Here is a 24048-nt window from a genome sequence, read left to right as displayed (position 1 = left end):
TTTTGTTTGTTGTCTATTTCAAATAAAAACCTGAGTGTAAATGACTTTATCTAAATTTAGAGCACATGTAAACAAATTTTGTAGAGAAATTGTGAAAATTGCTGTTTATGCAAAAAATATCACATTAGGGTATGGATGTTCTGAACAAATCAGTATCTTTGCGTGCATAAGAGATTCAAAAACAGACAAAAGGATGTGAATAATAATAAGAAGTGGGAGTTTATAACTCCACTTCTGGGGGATTTATTAAACCTCCAAGGACAAAATAGAACTTTTTTTTTCAAAAATGTGAACAGAGTACAGGAAGTAACACAGACTGACAAAGTAATTAATGGTTGATTTCAAATGTATCAAAACAGACAGCCTAGTTTTAACTTTAAAACTGGGCATGCAAAAGATTTCTGAGAAGTCTGTGGCTACAAGGATGAACAAAAACAGTGGTGACAAAAACATTCCAACAGATCTTTCTGATAATAAACATATGTTACCAAAATTATGATGCAGTCACCAACAGCAACAAAAAGTGGTACAGTTTTTCTAACATTTTCAGTTCACGACCACTGCAAGCAAGTTTCTTTGATCACAAGGGAATGGTCCAATACGAACTCATTAAACAAGAACAAACAATCAATCAACAATGCTATTAACAAATGTTAAAAGATCACAAAATTTTGAAAAGATCTGAATTGTGGATCTTTCACCACAACAATGATCCAAGCTATAGTACTCTCATCTTTACCAAAAAAAAGAAGAAAACTAATTACCAAATTAGGTCATCCTGTTCACTTGACTTAGCCTGTGATTCTGGATGTTTTCAAAATTAAAGACAGCACTAAAAAAAAAAAATAGAAATAAAATTTCTGACACTGCTGATTCCCACCACAATAATAAAGGAGCTCAGGAATAATTCAGGAGAGTTCCAGGCCTGCTTCCAGAAATAGGAATACTGTTTAAACCAGTGCACAAAAGCACGAGAATAACATTTTAAAGGAAATAGAAGTCACTACTGTACTATTCATATTTTTTTACAGGCGAATTTAAAAAAAATATTAAATTGTCACACCTCATATATACAAAGAACCTGAATTCAAGTAAAGATTGTATAATAATAGACTTTTCAAAATCTTCTTGAAATATAAAATGTAGATAAACTTATCATATTACTTTTAAGCAAAGTCAGACTTAAGTAACATTTATGAATAGAAGGAATTTCTATAATTATCAGTCAACTACATGAATATAAGATACTACAACTACATGAGTATAAATCTCTATTTTTATACTCACTTCTAAAAAAATACAAAAAACATCATTAGAAATAATTAAGGGTAAACAAAATAACATAGATTAACATTTTGTAATTCACACATAACTAAAAATAAAGTATCAGCGTATTGTGAGTAAAATATTTATTAGTTGTTTCTCAAAAAGGGATTTTTTTCAAATGTTATATAATGATTTATAGGAAAAATGATCCTTCTACCTTATATTATACAAGTGTATTGACTAGGTTTTTATTAAAAAAGACAGATCATAAATATAACGGAAGGAACAATAAGAATGTTATCTGAACTGAAAATATATTAATTTAAGACTTAATATTCATACCACTCTAATGAATATGTTGTGCAATATTATTTGCTATCGTATGCACGTCAATTTTTAAAAATTGAACTAAAGAAAACTATAATAACTTCAGAAATACAGTTAATGATGTAAAATGGTTGTGTTGGCAGAATTTAATTCATTAAATTGTACATAAAATGGCTAAGTTATTATTTGGCATAATATTTAATTGAATTACATGATATGGACATTCAAATAACTTCAATAAAAGATTAATTTATATCACTAATCATTTCTATATCAGTACTGTCAATTATGCTGCAAATGTTATTCTTCACAAGTCACTTGTGTAACTTGAATTGTGAGTTAATAAAAATAATTAAGCTGATACAGTGTGAACAAATAAAAGTTGCACAATAAAATAGAAGATTAATTTTTACGGTATGTAATTATGGATGTAATTTTCACATCAGTTTAGTAATAAATGCTAAGACAAAAACTGACATCAGTAATTTTGCAAATATCTGGTTTAATAAGCAATTAACCAAATCACATAAAGAACATACAATTAGTAAACAAAATAATTATTAATTATAATTAACATAAAGTAAAACCATACCTTGTAATCCACAATAAACCATTGGCCCAAAACCAGGAATATCATATGCAGCATCCTCTCTTCCACAGCAATATAATGCACGATTCAGATCAACAAGTGTAAGTTTTGAGATTACATGACTAAGGTCAGGTATTTGTGACAGTTTCTGAAGAGCTGGCTTCACATTTGGCTGTGGTACAACTCTACAATATAATCAAAATTATTTTAAATTTATTTCAAATTATTTATTTTAAAAAAGCATTAAGTTTTAAAATAAGTACCTATATAAATAAAATAGAAAAGATGTTATGCAACTGAACTCATTAAAGCGTATTTTTAGACAATCTTATATAAAAGTAGTTTCTATTACTTTCAGGATTTTTGTTCATCTGTCATCTGTTACTAATACTTAAGAATCATTAATTCAATTCACACTTGAATGTGTAAGGCACCTCACTGTTCTTGATACATAAGATTGTAGTAAGAAATTCATCTATTTGAACTTCCCTTGTGCATGTATATAAAGATATATATGCATGTATTTTGCTACTTATTAATACACTGAAAAAGTGAAAGTAAATTGCAAAATTGCTCCATACTTGATTATTAGAAGGAATGATAGGCTTACAACATTTTAAAATATGCTGTTGGCAGCAGCACCTCTCTTGATCAAAAACAGTTGTAATCCATTTTCTAACTGTGCACGATGTCAAAACCCAAAATCTTTACAGTGACAAAAATTAAAACAAATAAAATTTGTAATCTCTTTTATTAAAAAACTTTGTTTGAAATATAAACTTGGTTCTATACTTCTTCAGGTAAAAAATTGGCTGAAACATTTTTTCAAATATTCTGTTTTCTTCAAAAATATTGCATTTACATCACAGGATGAAAATTAATTTCCGTACAAGTTATAACTGTAGTCTAAAATAGTAATTTTTATATTTGAACAAGATTCCAACAACTTCAAGTTCATACTTTTGTACACATTTGGCTAATAATAGGTTTTCTACAATTCTATATTAACCAATAGGTGATTTTTTTTCAGTTGACAGAATTACTTTTTCAATGCATTAATAACAGTAAAATATATGCATATATATCTTTATATACAAACATTAGGGAAGTTAAAATAGATGAATTTCATATTACAAACTTATTTATCAAGAACAATGAGGTGCCTTATATATATTTCTCAATGCAGCCACTTGTTACTGTAATGCAATTGTTCCAGCACTCGGGAATCTTCTTAACTCCAGAATATGTGAAGTCTTTTGGCTGTATGCTTACCTATCCTTCCACATGAATTATTTCCTTGTTCACTTCAATCTTTTTCCTTCTGAAAAATACCATAAGTTTGTTGAACAAGGAATACCACTAAATATGGTGAAAAGAAGGGTAACTGACTTTTTTTAGCATTTCTATATTTAAAGCTATAGTGTGTCCTGGAGGAAACAAACAGAAGTTGGGGTAATGTGGGTGATGCCTCTTAAAACAAATTATACAAAAGCATATACTGAGAAGAAAAATTATAACATAATGAGTGATACTTCTGTCAGAAAGTCATGGTAAAACATTACCATGAACCACAAAAGAAAGTTATCATTAATTTCCAAGATTACTTAGAAAAGTGTGGTTTTTACTTGCCTAGATAAAGGTGAACTTGAATCTCATCTTTATATACTTGCTCGTTATGACTCTGGGATGAAATAGTGCATCTGTATTTCACAGTGTTATTATAGTTTAAAAGCTTTTCATAACTCTGCACAAATTGTGAGACAGCAATCATCTTCTTTGTCTGTTCAGCTGGCAGAAGGTGGGAAGTCCACCTCTCATTTACTTTGTTAAATTTGATGTAATATTGTCTCTACATTCCCAACAATTATTTCAAGTTTTTTATAGTTTTTCTTTAACAGTAATTTACCATTTCTTTTTCTTTTTTTTTAATATTGGCTTCAACTTCAGTATGTTTGCCTTCATCAACAAAGGTTCTTGGCTGATGAGCATGCAGTTTATATTCTCCATCATCTTTGAATAATTTACACCACTCATACACTATGGGCTGAGAGAGACACTCATCTCTTAACAGACTTTTAAGTGCTGTTAAAATCTGAAATTCTTATTTGTCAAAAATTTAATAATAATTATTTTCTGCACAAAATTACTGTTAAGTCCCACTCAGATATGATGACAACTAACAGGAAGGAGAGAAAAAGGTATCCAGAACTTCTTTCTGATAATAGGTTCAAACATACAGATATTTATCTAGTGATTCCTATCTACCTTGCATTTACTAAAAAAGTAGAATATGGAAATTCTGTTCAGTAGTTGAAATCACATATAATATTAATATTTAGATGAGCTTTCAAATACAATAACTAAACAGAACTCACAAACTAGTCTTGAATTTAAATTATTATTTATATACATATTTTTAATGGAGTAATAATAATGCTAACTGAAAAATGTTTTGCATCTGACACTTCTAATTTCTAATCATGAATTGAACATTTTTTAGGCTGATGCTTGAGAATATAAAATCACTGTAATCAATAATAGCACTTGAGATTTGTATTAATACTGAACCAACGTAAATAAATTATTTGATTATTCATAATTTTATGGTCAGATGTAAATTTATAAATTTCTCAAACTTTCTTTTAATGATTATTATTTTATAATTGCATGAAGATATCACCACATAAGCTTGTATGTGGGTTACAGAAATGAAATTTTGTAGCGTAGAAAAATGTCATGCCTGACCAAGATTCGAACTCGATCATCATTAAATTATTCTTTATATATGTTACCTAGTGTTCGTTTCAAGATGTTTTGATAAATCAATAAGTAATTTTTTTTAAATTTATGTAAATTAAATATTCATACATACTTTAAAAATTTTACACCTCATATATTATAAATACGTAAAACAGCTCAAAGAATGAGTTTTGTCTGTGGTATTTTTTTCTATTCTCTTATACGTAACTAAATTTGGAAACCTTAAGGAGTAAACATAAAGAAATTGTAAGTGTTTAAATTATAGTTTTATATATGTGTGCTCCATTTCATGAATGAAGAGGATTACGAATCCAACAGATTTAGGGAGATAAACTCCAGATATTACAATATCAAAATCAGAAACTTGGTTACATAATCAGAAGAAATAAATATTAATCGATTCATCATATCAAGCAGGAAAAGCTCACGGGTAAAAAACTATTTGGTAGAGAGAAAATTCCTATTTAAGCAGTTTAGAGTGGTTTGAATGCTCATCAACCAATCTTTCTATAAGTCCAGCGATAAGATTACATATTATAGTCAATATTATATCCGATCTTTATCAGGGAAGGAACTAGCAGAAGAAGAACATTGAGTTTACAACAAAAATTTTTTACAAAACGCAAAATTTTTTTGTTTAAAAATATAAATTGATGGTTAAAAACCAACTGTTTATGAGGTGCATGGTAAATAGTAAACGAAAAATGACAACACATACAGTCACTTTAAAATTGTGATAAAGCATTTGGCTTTAATTCTCTTTTCACAAATATTGATTTGTTACCATTTTTACATATGCAGTTGCTTAAAATGTCAAAATTTGATAATTTATATTCATATTCAAAGGCAATTTGAAAAGTATATGTATTTTACAAGTACATACATGGATAAGCATGTGTGTGTAAACGTATGTTTATAAGGACTGTTAAAACAGTTAAAAACACAGATTATTAAATAAAATAAATAATTATATGAGATTAATAATACATAAAATATGAAACATACTTTACAGCAACAACACATCCTGGATGGAATTGACTGGTGAAATTGAGCCTTGTACCGCCATCACTGGTAGAAATAAGATCCAATGTAGTTACTTCACTTGGTTTAAAATTTTCTTTTAAGTATAGTTTGTATTCAGACAAACCATTAATAACATCTTTATCACGGACATAATTCTCTGGTCTTGAAAATTTTGGGCCACTTCTATCATTAAAAACATAATAATTGATTACCAGAAAAACATTATATTAATTATTATTATTGTACAAGTACTGTAAATAAAGCAATGAGACTTGTGCTTTTTGGCAGCCAAAGTGGCAACACTGTAAAGCTACTAGTAAACATATGGTTATATGAACAGCTAATTTATATTACATATTAATATTTTTAGTCTATTGTTGTCACATGAGATGTAAACAAACTTTTTGTGAAATGAATTTTTGTTGTATATTACAAGAATGACTAATACTAATTATGGGCAACATTGTGCAATCAAGTTTTGTGTTAAACTCAGTAAGAGTGCTACTGAAACTTTTTTCAAAATTGAAAAGGGCATATGGAGATGACGCTGTCATGAGCCCAAGTTTTTAACGAATTTTCACATCCCTGGGAATCAGTTGCAGATGATCCACGCTCTGGAAGACCATTAACGTCAAAAAGTGATGACAATATTGAGCGAACCAGACCCTTAATACCGGACTACCGGCAATTATCTGTCAGAATATTACAGAACAATTGAATTTGAACGATACCACAGTCTATCAAATTTTGACAAATGAATTGGACAAGAAAAAAGTTTGTGTAAAATTGGTTCCAACAAACCTCACTGTTGAACAGAAAAACAAATGGGTGGAAGTGTGCCGCGATCTTCTAAGGCGAATTGAAACCAATCATGATTTTCTAAAACAATGTTATTACTGGTGATGAATCTTGAATATCTGAGTACAACCCAGAAACAAAACGCCAGAGCAAGGAGTGGCACACTTCAAACTCACCACGTCCCAAAAAAGCAAAAATGAGCAATTCAAAAATCAAAACCGTGCTAATTTGTTTCTTCGATAGTAATGGCATTATCCATAACAATGCATTTGTTTTTGCCTACAGGACAAACAGTAAATCAATATGTTTAGTGAAAAATTCTTGAAAGACTGCGGAAAAGACTTGCCCGCATGAGACCAGCCATCAAAGACAACTGGATGTTGCATCATGACAATATACTTTGTCACACTGCACTCTCAATTAATGAGTTTTTAGCAAAGAAAAATATTCCTGTAGTTCCTCAACCACCTTATTCACCTGACTTGAGTCCCTGCGACTTTTTCCTGTTCCTGTCTTAAAAAAAACACCTCAAAGGACACCATTTTGTAACAGTAGAAAACATAAAAAAAGTGTAACCGACCATCTGAAGGATATTCCGGTTTCCAAGTTCCAACACCGCTATGAAAAGTGGGAAAACTGTTTGAAGTATTGCATAACTTCCCAAGGGAACGTTTTCGAAGGTGATTGAATCCATGTATAATTGGATTGTAAACAAAAAGTTTTTTTGAAACAGGCTCATTACTTTATTTATAGACCTCATACATATATGCTTTTCTAATGTCAATTCTTTTAAGAATCATATTCCTCTGTACTAATATACAAATCATATTTATTTGATCAACCAAAGTACAGAATAATAAATAAAGTAAAATGACACTTACTTTTTATTCCATTATACATGCAAAAGCGCTTTTGCAAATTTCTCGCTTCATCAGTTACATTACATCTATTTTAAAAATTATTCACATCAAATTACATATTAATATTAAAAATTATATTTTATATATTATATTTAAAAATTTTGAATTTTGAAATTAAAATTAAAAATTAAACTTTAAAAGTTAAAAATTACATATACAGAAATATGACGTCAATTGTTAAAATTAAATTAAAATAAAAATAAACAAAAAATAAATAGTTTACATAAAATGCATATGCATGTGGTCTAGCTAGCCAATGTTACATAACTGTACAGAGTTGAAATATATTGAATTATACATTAACGATGTCTGAAGAAATGCTGCCATCTATACCAGCTTTTATAATTGTGTGATTCTCATACTCTGAAGGTTGATCAAATTAAATTTACTTTTATATTTATATAAATAGAATCTTTCTAAAATGTCTAAATCCAATAATAGTATTGCATTAATATTATATTTTTTAATTTTCAGTATTTCTAAATTTGTTTGAATATCGGATACTGAATGTGTATTATTATTAATAACATGGTCAGAAACATTAGAGAAATCCATTTTTCCATTTTTATAATATCTAAAATGTTCAGAGAATCTACTTTTAAGAGATCTAGTGGTTTTTCCTATATAAATATGGTCACAATCCTTACATTTTATTTTATAAATTCCACTCAAATTGTATAAACCATATGATTCGGTATGTTTATTATTTTTTAATGTTTTATTAAATGGTTATTTGTCTGGTACGCAGGCTTAAATTTATTTTTATCATAAACCTTTGTGACATATTTTCAACAATGTTATCAGTATATATATATTTTAAATATACACTGTCAATTTTTTTGTGATATTTATTGGTATTAAATATGTAATTGTTAATTTTTAGCATTTGTTTTTTGTATATATTTCTGCTAAAGAATCATTGTAACCAATATATTTTGCAATTTGCTTTGTAATACCTATTTCTTTATTTAATTTATTTTTATTTTCATTATACTTGTGTAATTAATTGCTCTATTAACCAAGTTCATATATGCATTAATTTTGTGTGACAACGGGTGATTTGAATATCTATGTATGGCAGTTTTGTTGGTTGTGGGTTTCCTATATACTGAAGTTATAAATAGATTATTTTTATTGTTAATTTTGATACTAACATCTAAGTAATTTATTCTCCTATTTTTATCAATTTCAAAGTAAATTTCAATTCATTATAGTAACAGTTTAACTTGTTCAAAATTATTAGATGTTCCTTATATATAACTGGATAATAGACCATAAAAATAACATCCACATACCTAGTCCGTAGTAAAATATCATGAGTATGAGTAATGCTATAAACAATTTTATTTTCAGTTTTGTAAATAAATTTCAGATGTAATGGCTGACAAAGGAAAACCCATCGGTAGGGTTTTCCTGAATATAATAATTGTCATCAAATTTAAAATAATTCTGTTGGTATATATTTCTAATAAAAACAATAATATTATCAATAAATAAAGGATCTTTGTGATTGAGTATTAATTTATTTTTTTATTATGTTGATTTTTTTATCTGTGTATGCTGAGGTACATATTACTAACATCATAACTAACCATCCTAGTGTTATCCCCAATTTTTAAGTCTTTTAATTTATTTATGAACTCGTATCCATTCTTTATATTATATCTGTAATCTAAATTCATTTTGATCCTAAGTATTTTATCTATTATTTTGGAGATAATATAAGGAGCAGTTGCAAAATTAATTAAAGCTCGCATAGGTATTACCAGGATTATGTATTTTTGGAAGTCCAGTTAATATAGGTGCACTTGGTTCGAAAGGGTATAATCTAGAGTGATATGTTAATGTGTTATGTGATAAGAGTGATATATCTTTATATATATATTTTTTTGTTTGTTTTAGCCTCCGGACCACCGATTTTGCAGCGTGCGAAAAATGCCATGCCTGAATGGGACCCGGAACCTCTGGTTGAATGAAAGGCTGAGACACTACCACTCGTGCTATGGAGGCCAGCAATAAATTATATCTAAAATAACCAAACCAAATTTCACTTAACTTTTTTTTAAAGGAAATGCAACACAAGAAATCCATTATGATAGCTTAATTTTCAAATCAGAGAGTATTTTGGTAAAATCTAATGTTGTCAGAAGAAAACCACAATCCCAATTAGATAATACTTTACCCGCTCTGAAACTAAGTGCTGTGAGAGCACACAAACAGATATGAACATGTAAAAAACGGGATACGGCATTCACTGACATTTCTTCAGATCTATAATATACTACCAACAAAGATATAGCAATTTCACTTGTCTATTTTTTTTTTCAACGCGAAGGGTGAATTTAAAAATTAAACATAATGAAACTTAATCAAAAACCATCATCATAAAATCCATTATTGTTAAAAATTATATCAGTCTTTCAATTCTACTCCAACATAGGGGCATATAAAAACAATAATACATGTACACAGAAACCAAATACAAAGTTAATCAATGATACAATTATTCTATAAGAATACATAGAATAATAATCAAAATGAAAAAAATTGAATAATTTATCTTACATGTGTGAAAGTCCAGCCTCAATTATAATAGATTCAACAGTTCCTGATACAGTAACTCCTTTACCAACAGCTACATGATCATCAGTCGGATGTTGAAATGCAGTAAAAGCAATAAGCACAACAGTTTCTCTAGTTGCTTCACAATGTCTTGTTATACATACAATATCCTTATCAACTTGGTCTACAAAAACCTACAATACATAAAAACATCTTTTACTTATAGGTATAAACAAGCAACTTAATACACAACTTCTATATTCTGAATATAATCTAATGTTAAAAACAATTACATAAAATTTATAGAACTGAATGATTCATAAAGTTTTTCTGAAGTTTTTGAAAATCTTTACACAGTTTTATTAAATCACAACTTTTAGAGGTTGTGTTTTTTATTTAAGTAGGAGTTTACCAGTAGCTTGTTACAATTCTGTATCATGAGGTCAAAACATAAGTTAATACCAGGAGAAGATATAATGATCTGGTAATTTTACATTTTTGTAAAGACATTTTTGTCTTGTTTTTTCATTTTTTTTTTTTTTTAGAGTTATTGCTATTTTTGCATCAATAATAATGTATTTTTCAATTTGCAACTGATGATATTGTGTACAAAATTTATTAACAAAACTTTTTTCTCTCTCTCAAATTTTTCTCTAAAATGAACAGTTATTGAGTTATCTAGGGAAAGAGGAGAAAAAATGGATATTTTTACGATTTTTTTTACATTTTGTTTAATAAAAATTTAAGCATACCTTTTTCAACTGGCATATAACAAAATAATCATTTTTGATGATATTCCAGAGGCATTAAAGTAAAATTTAGCGATCATATAGAAAAAGTACAACCCAAAATAGGTACCACCTGGACTATTAAGATACTATAATTATTGCAACTTACAAAAAAAAAAATGGGAAAAAATATATTTACAATCACTTAAAAGTAATTCAAATAAAATTTGTATACTACTTACTTGGTTATAACCTTTCTTTCCAAGTTGGTAATGTAAATTATTCAATGCTTTTTTACCGGCAACAATTCCAGTATCTAAAGTTATTCCATTCTCACCCCAAGAAGGATACTGGCGATTTTCATTGACAACATGAATCTATAAAAAAGAGATTAAAATAACAGTATGGAATATCTTCTAATTAAAAATAATTAAATTAACAAAAAACCATTATTAGATAAATTAATCATATTATACTAACATCAATCATAAGTTGTTATTTTTAGCATGTTTAGAAAGAACTTAAAAAAGTATGATTTTGAACAATTTATATCAGTAAGTAATCTTGATGTAATCAATTTGTTTCCTTGTGTAATTCAACACAAAAGTGATGCTATGACATTCTTTAAAACAAATTCCAAAATATATTAGTGCTGGATCACACAATTCCACTATATTTTCTGCACTAACCTCTTGCACATCACATATATCAGCTCTATAGACAGATACCACCTTTTAGTTCATATAGTGGGGGTTTGCATGTTCTCTAGGGGTGTTCTTGTTTGTTGCTCTAGGTTCTTACTAAGACTACATAGTATATTGTATAATGGTCAGTGCTTTCTCGATGCAATTAGATTTTTAAATAGAATTTTGTGTTTTTTTACAATTTCAGTAATTTTTTGAAAACTTTTGAGTTTGTATCATATTTCATTCATTGTTAATGTTTTAATATTTTATACTAATTTCTATTGCAGCATATTAAAATCACTTTAAATTTTTTCTCTGGTAAAGATTTATTTATTTTCTTTCTCTCTCTATGATCAGATTAAGATCTTTATGAAATCATTTTAATTGTAATATACTTAATACGCTGTACTTTGGAATCATAATATTAATTTATTACTATTTTGCCAGTATGTTTAAAAATTTGTTACCACAAATTAATGTAATTCAAGTTTCCCATTTTTTATGGCACTATAATTTTTTTTTTTACAATTTTCTCTTTGATTATACTTCTTTTCTCTATAGTTCTATGACTATCACAATTTGAATACTTCAATTTCATACCATACATGCAAATGTCTTCAGCTTAGTGAACATTATATTTAAAAAATAAGAACAAATGCTCCAAAAGTTCCAAAAAAAAATATTTGAATAACGGAAAAATCTACATACTTGCTTAAATGAATCATCTTAAAGATATTTATTATGATTATCCATTGCTTATTCAAAGCAACTCTTCAGCATCTCTTTAAATTTGTGATATGAATAAAAACAGACTTTATCCTGTGTTCGTCTGCTTTCTTTTAACAATCAGTTATTTTTGTTAGGAATAGGTTAAAAAAAATTTCTCTAAATGCTTTTCGTTTTTCCTTTTATCCTTTATATTTTCACAACTTTGAGCTTTGTCCTTTTGTTTTAACTCTACTCTATTTTCTTACTTAATAAATATAAAAAAACTGAATTTTTTTTAAAAAGGATTTATAAATAATTCAAAAAGTAGAATTTTGAAGTAAGGAATAAGGTTTTGTGTATTTAAAATTCCAATATTCAAAATCTGGTTAATGTTTGAATTACAGAAAACTGGAATTTGTCCATATACTAAATTTTATTGTTTAAAAGTTCAATTTAAAAGAAATGAAAAATAAAACACAACACTCTACATATAAAAATACACACAAAAAATGTTATACATTACATGATGTGGTACTAGTTGATCATATCCCATATTACTACCAGAAGCACAACATGCCATTGCCACTAAACCAGAACTAGGAAGTGAATCGAATACGCTTCTTTTATCAATAGGGCATTCATTATCATGAGTTAGATCAAGAAATAATGCATGAGCAATCGAAGGTGCTAAAGGACGTTCAGGACGGTAACAAAATGCTCCGACTGGTAAACCCCCATATCGATAAACAAGTCTACCTTGTTCATGTGAATCCCATGCAGACATTGCTTCTGTAATTAAAAATATCACACAAGAATGAATTATAAACACATAAATAGATATAAAAATAATTTTGTTGAAAATTAAACAAATTTTTAAAAAATCTTCTGGTCTCCCACAAAGGATACTTCCAAATAATGGGCAAAATTTATGATAATGTGATTCAGAGTATTATTCTGGAAATAAAGAACTTTAATTATGAGTCATTCTAAAGAGGGGACAGATATTCTTTCTAATATTCATAAACTCTTTTCTGTTTTTACAGATATAGACAGACTGACTATTATCTGAAACAAACACCACTAAATTGTAAAACAATATAACATCAAATGTCGTAAATTACTTTAATAACTGCACTAGCCTTTTTTTTAATGCTAATGTTTCCAAATTGTTGTTACAGCAGTGAGATGAATGTACGCAGGAATGTACAATCAGCTTCTATTTGGAAGTATACTGAATACACCAAACTATCAACAGCATTCAAATACCAATTTATTATTACAACCTTCCATATGCTTCATATGTATTTTAATGAGGCAGATGAAAATTACCACATCCTTCCTGGAAAATGAACCTAATACCGGTTAATCTAGAAGCTAGTATGCTGACTGCTGCAATATATGCAGTCTATAATAAATCAACTGGCAATAATACAAACAAAAGTTTACCTACAAGAAAATAATTATTCAAAAATTAATTATCTAATACTTTATTAGACAATAATTAAAAAATTAACAGATTACATAACTATCTAGTCCTATTCCAGTCTGTATAAACAGCCTGAGGTTATGATAGGAAATCCAAAATGATTAGTGCTAGGCCATGTACTAAACTAAACAATTTTTACTTATTAATTGTTAGAAGAATAGTAGATTAGTCCTGAAAGACGTTCATTTGTTTAAAAATTTTAAAAATATTTTGGTTACAATAAATTCATAAACAATGCAGAACTGAAGGAAACTGATAGTTAAATGAAATAGTGTCAAAAGACTGAACAACTGAGGAAAAGATATTTCATAAAATTCTTCTATTGACAGTCCATGTTCGTATCTTGAAAACTCATTCTGACTTTTTAAGGGAGTCCCAAGATATGATATATTTTAGATGAGACTATATATAGGTGAAGTTAGTAATGAGAATAAACTTAGCATTTTATTAAGAGGCGCAAAGCTAATCAGTAAACTTTAATTATGTAACAAATAAAATACTATTGAAATTTTATCATTATCATTAATGGGAATGTTATTTGTGCATTTTGTGATATGATGTCTCTGAAAAGCAAACTGTAATGGTTTTTAAACATATTTTTAAGTTATACAGCTACAATCCATCCAATAAATAACTTTTTAACTGCTAATGTAGAATTTTTTAGTCATTTTAAATAATTATATTTGGTTATTTATATATACATTGTGTCATGTGCTAAGAAAGTAACAATGAATAGTTCAAGATTTTGAAGCAAACCTTTAATAAATAATAAAACAGAAAAACTGATGAGACTTTCTGAGGCCTCAAAGTTCTTACTTTTTAAAATGAGAACCTATATTTTATATCTTTGTTCTCAACAAAAAAATAAATTACAAATGTTCGTTTGTGGTTGGTAAGTATAACTTTAACCACGAAGCTCTTTGACAACATTGATAGGAGGTTTTTCAACTAGAAACACAGAATTAAATAGAATGCGCTTTGCTGAGATCACAAAAAATAAGAAAAGAAATTTTTTTGTTGTCTGTGCCATCTAAAAACTGGGAAATGGCTATGTCAGTAGATAATTTACTCCTATAAACATGCTCAAGTACTGTCATTATCTTATATTTCTCTAAACTTATTTTCATCTTTTATAACCACGTAGGATCACTTTAGTCGTCTCTTCCAAGGGACTGTTTGGGCCGGCCTTGTGATCCTCTCAGTACTTTTTCATACGCTCTGATCTCTGTGGCTTTCTGGTGTTGAAAATATTAGTGTTATGAGTTTCTTTGTTGTGAATGTGAAGCGAGTGTTTTTGTCCTTGATTTTTTCAATTGTCTATGGTGTCTTCTGGTATAAGGCCAATTTCCTTTAAATCTTCTTTTATTTCTCTGATCCATCTACATCCTATCTTGATACCATTTTTGAGTCAAGATTGTACTGTACCAGCTGTTTCAGAAGTCTCGAATCTTGCATTCTCTTGATTTGTACAAAGAATCCTAGTTTCCTTTTATGCATGGTATCAGTGAATGGTTCTAACTCTTTGTACATGACTGTGTTGGGCATGACCCACCACTGCCCAACTTTCTGGTACTTTTTGTTGATGCAGATTCATCCAATTCTTCTTTCGATTTTCTGGAGTGTCTGTTTTTGATTATTCATTAAGGTGTTTCTGCTGCAAATGTGGCTTCCGGTTTTATAACTCGTTTATGAACAGACATTTTTTACTGAAGGTGTACCAGGTTAATTTTGTGCTTTAGCTAGTTTGTTTGTTCTTGTTTGAATTGAGATTTTTTTGTTTAGATTGTATGTTATAATTTTTCTGAAATATTCATACTGGGTTACCATTTTAACTTTATTACCATTTATGTTACTTTTTATAATTGTGTTGGTTTTTGGGACATAATTTCTGTCTTTTGAATGATATTTTGAGGCCAATTTTAATTGCAATGTTTTTAAGATCTAATATCTGTGTTTTAGCTTCATTGATGTTGTTTGCTAGTGTTGCCAAGTCACCAATGAAACCAAGGCAGTTTGTTTTAATTTTTTTGCCATTTTAGTTTTGGAGGGCATTTTTTGAGCTATTCCCTCATTACCATTTCCAGCTTAGTAATTACCATGCCTTGGCACAGTCCTGTTTAGATCTCAAATGGTTCTGAGACTTGCCTCTGAATTTCACTTTTGATTTAGTGTTTATGAGGGTCAGTTTTATCATGTTTATTAATTTGGGATGTAGCCAATGTGCCTTAGAACTTTTAGTAAGAATTCTTTGTGGATGCAATTGTATGCTTTCTTGAAGTCTACAAACATTACCACCATGTCTCTGCTTCTTTTTCTGTTGTGATCCATTATTAGGTTGAGACTCATGATCTGGTCTGGACAGCTCTTCCAGGGTCTGAAACCTCCCTGGTATTCTCCTAGTTCTTTCTCGAGTTGTGATCCTGTTGAGAATGATTCTTGAAAAAATCTTGTATGTTATGTTTAGGAGTAAGATTCCCCTATAGTTATTAGGATCTGTTATTATGGTTTGTTTTGTTTATTTTCTCTTGCTGCTTTATAATTCTTCATCTCACCCATTGCTTGGTAGACTTCTTTTATTGTGGGAGGGTTGATGTTTTGCGATAGTGTTGTTATTCAGGTGCGTAGAAGTTTAGGAGTTCTGTCAGTATGTTACAATTTAGAAGTTTGCTGAAATATTTGGCTAGGAATTCTGCATTGTTTTTATTGTTATGGGCCAGATTATTATTTTCATCCCTCATTAGTAGGGATAAAAATAATGATAAAATTGGGTTTCATATTTTTCAAGTTGTTTTTTGAAAGTTTTGTAGTAGTCTCTCAACTATGTTTTGTCGAATTCTTCTTCTATTGATTCCAATGTGTCTTTATGGTATAGTCTTTTTATTTTCCTTAGGATGTGGGTGGTTTCTTTTCTTTGTTTTACTAGATTTTGGAAGGATGACTGATTTTTGGGATTGTTCCAATAGATATGCTTGATGTTTCTTCTCCACCGTTTCATTACATTTGATGTTCCACCATTGTTGCTTTTTACAGGGTATTATTGAGGCAAATTCTTCTGCAATTTGTTCAAGGTTGTTAACTAGGTCTTCAAGTTTATTCATGATTATTATTTTTACGGTTGCTTTCTGGTAATTTTCATTCTTGATTAGTTGGATAGGGTCTATTTCTCTTTTAGTTTTAGGGGCTTGGTTTTGTTGTTTCCTTTGGGGAGTGAATTTAATTTTAATTTTAACTAAGCAGCAATCTGAGCCTTTATTTACTCCTCAGAAGACTTTTACATAGCAGATCTCTTTGTGGTAAAGTATTTCTATAAAGATATGATCTAGTAGCCATTTTCCTTTAGTGTAGTCGGTATGTTTCCAGTTTTTGAGGTTTGAAATACGTGAATTTCAAGATTAGGTAGTGGTTTCTGCAGAGATCAATGAGTCTATCCATTCTCCTCTGTTCTTTTTTGGCCAGGCCATTTTCCGATGATGTTACAGCACTTCTTTCACTGCTTAGTTGAGCGTTGAAGTCTACGTTTAGTTTTTTATTGTGATTTTTGGGGATGTTATTTATGATCTGGTAGAGTAGGTCCCAAAACTTTTATGATTCTTTACGGTCTTTTGGAAATTTGTTTTTATTATTAGAAGGGGCATGGGCATTTATTATGGTGTAGATTTTATGAGATGCTTTTAGGGTGAGTGTTAAGAATCTTGGGGATTGTGACTTGAATTCTTGTACGGAGTTTATTATTTTGAGGCTGACCAAAAAGCATGTTCCAAACTGTGGGACAATTTTCATCACTCTTTTCTCAGGTACACCTTTGAAGAGCCTATATCCTTTTAATTCTATGGCATTCTGGTCAGTGTTTCTTACTTCCTGCAGTCCAATGATCAGAATTTTATGTTGGTCCATTATTATTTTCAATTTACCAGTCTACATGAGTGAGTTTACATTGTGTGGAAATAGGTGATTTGCTTTGGTTTGATTTTGAATTTTGTATTATTCTTGTTGTGTGTGCAGTGTTACGGCATTCCAATGCTTTCTATTGCACGTTATCTTCTAAGTGACAGCCCACTAGATCTGCGTGCTGCCTTTTCTGGACAGTGGTCTTGCTTGGTTTAGCCAGTGGAGTACTTCTTAAAAGACCTTTCATGGTTGACTGTGAAGGGGTCACCTGTGGTGGGACTAGATTCCGAGTTACAACTCTAATTGTGATCTAGTGAGATGATAGTAGAGTGTGATTTGATGATAAATGAAGTTGTGAAGTTTGTTTAGATTCAGTTAACCGGACAAATTTTTCGTATTTGTTCTGGATATATCCAGGTGCACCTCATGTAGACCCGATCTGACTTTAAAATTGTTATTTTGGAGAAAAGTTAAAAAGTCTGATCCTAAACATTTCATCCCCTAGAGACTTTATTTTTTAATTCTTTACAAAATATGAACAATAAATATGAGCTACAATTTAGTAAATTAAGTTAAGAGCCCTTTCTTATAGAAGGAAATGGAAATCTTAAGACAAAAGCAATATATTCTATTGCAAAGGCGACTGTGCCCATATTGCGGTGCCCTTGATGATGTTGAGCACGTGATTTTCATGTACGATAGGTGGACAAATCCAAGGGCATGGTATGTGGTGGTAACAAACCACTAGACACGAACAACATAATCGGTGTCATGCTTGCTAGCATCAAGAAGTGGAATACAGTCTCTGAGATGGTTAGGAGCATCATTGCGAAGAAGGGGCTGGGGAATAAGATGGGGGATCAGCATGCGGGGATCAGGGGTATCCATCTGCATCAGTTAATTAGATTAGGGCAGATTAGGTTAGGTTAGACCACGCCAAGTTAGGCCTGCATAAGGATATATGTGTTCTGCCAATACCCATGGGACTCCGCTGAGTTTCTTACTGCTGCCTTTCTGACAGGCAATCCTGCGATTTCCACCAGAGACTGTATAGTGCTTATGGCATGTTTGGACTTTCCATGTTGTAGAGGGAGAGGGGGTTTTAGTTAGTGACAGCCCAAAACTACCATCTATGTAGGCAGATGGTGTCTGCTAGAGGTTTCCCCTCCACCAGTGTAATAAAAAAAAAATACATTCCATTATTCAAATATTTTTTAATAAATTTACTAGTGGTATAATAGTATCTACGACTTCTTTTAAAGTAGTAGATACAGACAATTACAGTTATAGGAATCATTATAATCACTTATAGGAAATTATTATCTTGTTTAGTCAGCATCCATTTTCTTAACTGTTAAGATGAGTGATTACATACAGCAGAAACATTTCAAATCACAATTTTAAAACATATAACTTCATAAAATTCTTTGAATTATTTAAAAACTTCTACGAATGTATTAAATTTTAAACAATAAGTTACATACTATAAAATCCTATAAAACTTAATTAAAAATTAAGATAAGCATCATACCTCTAATGAGTGATGTAATTCCAAGTCTATTGACAAATATATTATCTTTAAAATCTGAATTTGTAAACAACTCAGCAACTACATACAAATTAGGTCTGACACGTCTTGCGGCATCCATTAGATACTAAAAAAAAATTAGGAAAAAAGAAACAAAATTAAGAAACAGTAAAAGCATACTGTTTTTTTTATACTAGTTTTTTTTACTAGTTTTTTTAAATATTTAATCATACAAAACTAATGTTGTGATTCATAACATCCAAATACAGGGTTTGGCAAGAAATTAAATTTCATATTATGTTTTTTATTAGTGATTAATTTATCATATCAGCTTAAAGATTATAAGTGGAAATATGGCATGGGAATTTTGAAGCATATCATAAAGCCAAGCTTGATTAATACTTATTTATTTCTACTTACTCCAATTAGGTTCATCAAAGCTATCAGATAGATTTCTCTTGAAAATTTACATAAAACCACAAAAAACTTTAAAACTTTAAAAAACGGAGTCTGATCACAATATTTGACCAATTTCTTCTTTTTTTTTTTGTATTTGTTCAAACGCTAATTTTCTTCTTTACTAACTCTACTAATTGGGTAATTTTTTTTTTTGCACAAGCTTATTTTAAATTGCAAAAGAAGTTCCTCTGGTAGTCCTACATACATTTCTTGCAAATAACTTAGGTGGAAGCAATTTTTTTTTTTTTAATAAAATACTACATGGTATGCATAGATTTAAAAAAAAACTATTTTTTGGCCAATATCATTGGCTAGTATACAAGATTATTATAATATAATGATGTCATTCAAAGTAATTTAAATCCTGATTCTAGAATTATTCCAAGTTTCGTGAAACCAGCAACATAATCCAGTTGCTGTAAATTATTCAGTTTGCCATCTTTCCCAGGCCCAAAAATTTTACTTTATATATATTTGTCATAAAAAAAAAATTGTAAATTTAGTTACACTTACAACTGAATGATGGACTCATATAATACTCCAGAAATTTTTGAGATATTTTATGTAGCTTTGATTAGTTAAAGACCCATAGGTAGCAGTCTCCCTTGTTTGTTTAGTGAATGTATCTGTAACTTCTTACATCTCTGGATCGCTAAGCCAAGATACCATTAAGGAGTCAGTCATTAATAAAAATATAATTGATCCAATTTTTTTTTTTGGGTCTTGATATTGTAAAAAAAGTTAAAGCTTGTGTGTGGGATGTGAAAATTTTTTGTGTATGAAAAATGCCATGCCTGACCAGGATTTGAACCTGGGACCTCCAGATGAAAGGCCGAGATGCTATTATTCTGCCACAGAGGTCGACAAAGAAATGTTTTGGGCCAATTAGCCTAAAAATGTTTTCCTCCAACATGGAAAGGCAAGTACTATTCTTTGTATTACTCTGACACAAACTTACAAGAATAAATATCACAAAAATATACCTCAGCTACAATTAAAGGTGTTGAATGGCAATTATCCAATCGTATACCATCAAAAGCTTTAGCAGTCTCTTCAACATACTTTTGCATATGTTCCCAAAGAAAAGGTGAATCTTCAGGTTTATCTCCATACCTACCAAATTAAAAAAATGTTTTCAAATAAAAGATAATTTGAAATATCTTAATCATAAAATCCTAACTTCAATTTAAATTAAATGGTACATTTAAAGTTCATAGTTTAAGAATAATTCTGAAATTAAGCATCCTAAAATTCCATGCCAAAAGATGCAATTATTAACAATAAATAAGCAATTAGTAACTTTTAAATCTCTAAAAACCTGTGAATTTAACTATTCCAATTACATTAGAGACAAATGAAGATATAGTCAATATATCATATTCATATAAATGTATGTATGCAAGCACACATAATAAAAAAAGACAATATAATAAGGAAATTGGTCCCTAACTAGTATGTAAGATCATGGATACTTCAGGTGAGGTCTTTTTTTATAGGCAACAGAAATACCTTCTTTCTATTGCAGTAAATAATAAACGGACTACTCTGCTAGTTTAATTCCATAGAGTAACATGTATACATTTACAGATATTTTTAATTTTGTATTAACTTGCAAAACAATTATATGTAAATGAAATTTGTCACAAAATGATACAGTACCATTAATACCAATACAATAAGTTCATTTTTAGATTCCATGTAATATGAATAATAATAATATGTTATTAGAATACATGTAATTTTACTTCAATGATATGTCATCAGTAATTTTTTTGGGGCCATTGTCTTCAAAAGATTCATAATAATTTTTTTTATAATTTTCATTTTATCACTGTTTCTCTATTAATACATTTTAACACATTAAAAGATTTCTTTCTTTGTTAATCTCAGTTTTTTATGTAATTATGATCTTATTTTCAATAGGTAGAGAAGTTAATAAATTCCTTACAATTAAAATGTTGAAAGGATTTGTACTTCTTTGTACTTCTTCACCACATTCAACATGCAATAATAAACAAATGAAATTGTAATAAAAAAGTTACTCATCATAACTTTACTTTATTATTTAATATAAAATTTACAATAAAATCAACACAATTCACCAGACACATCTCTATGAGAAGAGGTATTAGTTTTTTAACAAAAGTATAAAAAATGAAAATCATAGGTAGTTACTAATTTGAGATTAGGTAGATCAATTTAAAACATTAAATTGAAACATTATTGAATAATGTTTCAAAATTTTGTAATGAATTTATTTGAGTTGTAATTGGCTTGTAAGACCTATCTAATCAGAAAGACTGTCTAGAAATACCCTATGTTTGATTCCTGATTGAAAATTGCTCATTGAAGAAATATTTTTAAAGGAAATCAACAAACATAAAATTGAACATTACATTCTTACGTATGTTTTTTTGAAAATCTAACAGTTTATTACAGAATTCACCTAATAAAATTTCATGACACGTAATATTTAATTGGAAAAAACAAATTAACTTTCTAACTAGAGAACTTTCTGTTTACTGTTATATGTTTCTTTTGAAAGATGCTTCATGTGTAATTTTTAATAACCTGATGATTGAAAGTTGTAATGGAGAAAATGCAGTCACTCTTAGACCATTTATCTATCATCTTTTAATATATGATATCTTTTTTGTTAAAATATGTGTGAAAGCTTATTCAAGGTCATAATAATAAAAATAGAAGAAAAGACAAAAGTTTTGCGAAAACAATAAGTTTACTTACCTTAACTTAACACTATCTCCCCAAGCAATAAGTTCTCTTCGTAGATAAACATTAGAATCAGAAGCTGCAAAATTATGTAACGGATCAGCATTCATTACCCAACCATTATGTGCCATTATGTAGCAAGCTTCTGGTTTATGCATTATATCTTCATTAAGCTCATTTTCATAATCAGTGAAATACCTGAAAAAATAAAAAAAAAGGATTTAGTTTATTAAGTAAATATAAACAAAAAAAAAAGATTGCATTACTTCTGTTCCAGTTAGAATTTATGATGCCCATAACTAACCTTGGCATAAGAGGCTCCTTTTCCGAGACTATAGGAATTCTAGGACCATCACTCTGTACTCTAAAATATCGAATACCGGCAATACAGTTATCAACAGCTGAAACAAGATGTCCTTGTACCTGATGATAAACTTCACCATTCAATTGTTCTAAGCACTGTTTAAAATCTTCTGTACATTTTCTTAAACGAGTATCTTCATCAAAACAATCACTTCTGTAATCAAAATGAAAAAAAAAATATTGTAAAACAAAATATTTCATAGAAAAACACATTCATAGTAACACATTAGATAGTGCATATAAACCCATTTTGATTAGTTCCTTGTACCATGGATTACAATGCTGATTGTAATCCAGCCATATTCAAGCATATTAAACAACAATAAATAGTCTACTTGCATGTTTAATGCAAGCAACCAATATCAAAGCACAGAAATAGTGTAGAAATAGCTCTTTCACATCCTCCCTTTTTTCATTCTGCTTTATAGTTTAAAAAAAAATGCATACAAGATTATTTCAAAAGAACTTTAAATGGAAAAAAATAAAATCACTGTAAAAATACAGTTTAAATATTACAAAGGAAGAGGTAGCCTTTGCTACTGTTTCATATGCTTGATCTATATAATAAACAGTGAGTTTTGCCAAAGACATTTAAATATTAATTCTTTTTCATCACTAAAAACAGTTCAAGAAAATAGTAAACTTAAGGAGATTAAGGAACACACACACACATTTCGTAACGGTTAATATTTTTAATAGTCAATAAAATCATCAAATTTATAGACTTTATTCAAAATCAAATGTTAACTGCAAACAAGAAAAATTGTACAGCAAAAATAAAAATAATCATTGAGAACTATAACAAAAATCAGGCATATTTTAAAACAGAAATTCATCTACATTATTAAATTTAATTTTCCCAACCATCAAATTCCTGTTTATAACAGAATAATATATATATTTTTTTATTTGGTTTCTAACAACAAATTTTACGATCAGTTTCCAGAAAATTTTGGACTGCAATTGATTTCTATAGTCTTCTGAATAATGTAATATTTTACTTAATGTAATTATAAGTCAATCTGATTAAATACATTTTAATAATCAGTACTTTGGCAATGACTGACTTGGAATAAATAAAGAAAGAAAGAAGTAACGAAAGAATACTTTAAAATCCAGAACAGCATGATACATTAACAGATTACAGAATTAAAAATCCTCATGACAGTCACACGTACAATTGCAATAAAGTAATTACAAAGAATAAATGACAAACATGAATACAGT

The 24048-nt window shown here is 29.0% G+C and overlaps 1 protein-coding gene across 10 annotated transcripts in view; it reads right to left on the bottom strand.

Moving 5' to 3' along the window:
• Positions 1–24048, bottom strand: part of LOC142324285 (glycogen debranching enzyme) — a 145931-nt gene that overhangs the window by 61312 nt on the left and 60571 nt on the right. For all 10 annotated transcript variants that reach the window (XM_075365208.1, XM_075365211.1, XM_075365203.1 and 7 more), the window contains 9 exons: positions 22763–22975; positions 22474–22656; positions 20712–20841; positions 19273–19396; positions 12891–13156; positions 11216–11350; positions 10249–10439; positions 5948–6148; positions 2186–2367 (listed from right to left, as the gene is read on the bottom strand). In XM_075365208.1, coding sequence (XP_075221323.1) covers positions 2186–2367; positions 5948–6148; positions 10249–10439; positions 11216–11350; positions 12891–13156; positions 19273–19396; positions 20712–20841; positions 22474–22656; positions 22763–22975 — 1625 coding nt within the window. The remainder of the gene's footprint in view (positions 1–2185; positions 2368–5947; positions 6149–10248; positions 10440–11215; positions 11351–12890; positions 13157–19272; positions 19397–20711; positions 20842–22473; positions 22657–22762; positions 22976–24048) is intronic.

Source organism: Lycorma delicatula, chromosome 4, assembly GCF_047948215.1.
Source record: "Lycorma delicatula isolate Av1 chromosome 4, ASM4794821v1, whole genome shotgun sequence".
NCBI classification, from domain to species: Eukaryota; Metazoa; Arthropoda; class Insecta; order Hemiptera; family Fulgoridae; genus Lycorma; species Lycorma delicatula.
This window is presented reverse-complemented; position numbering and strand designations above follow the sequence as displayed.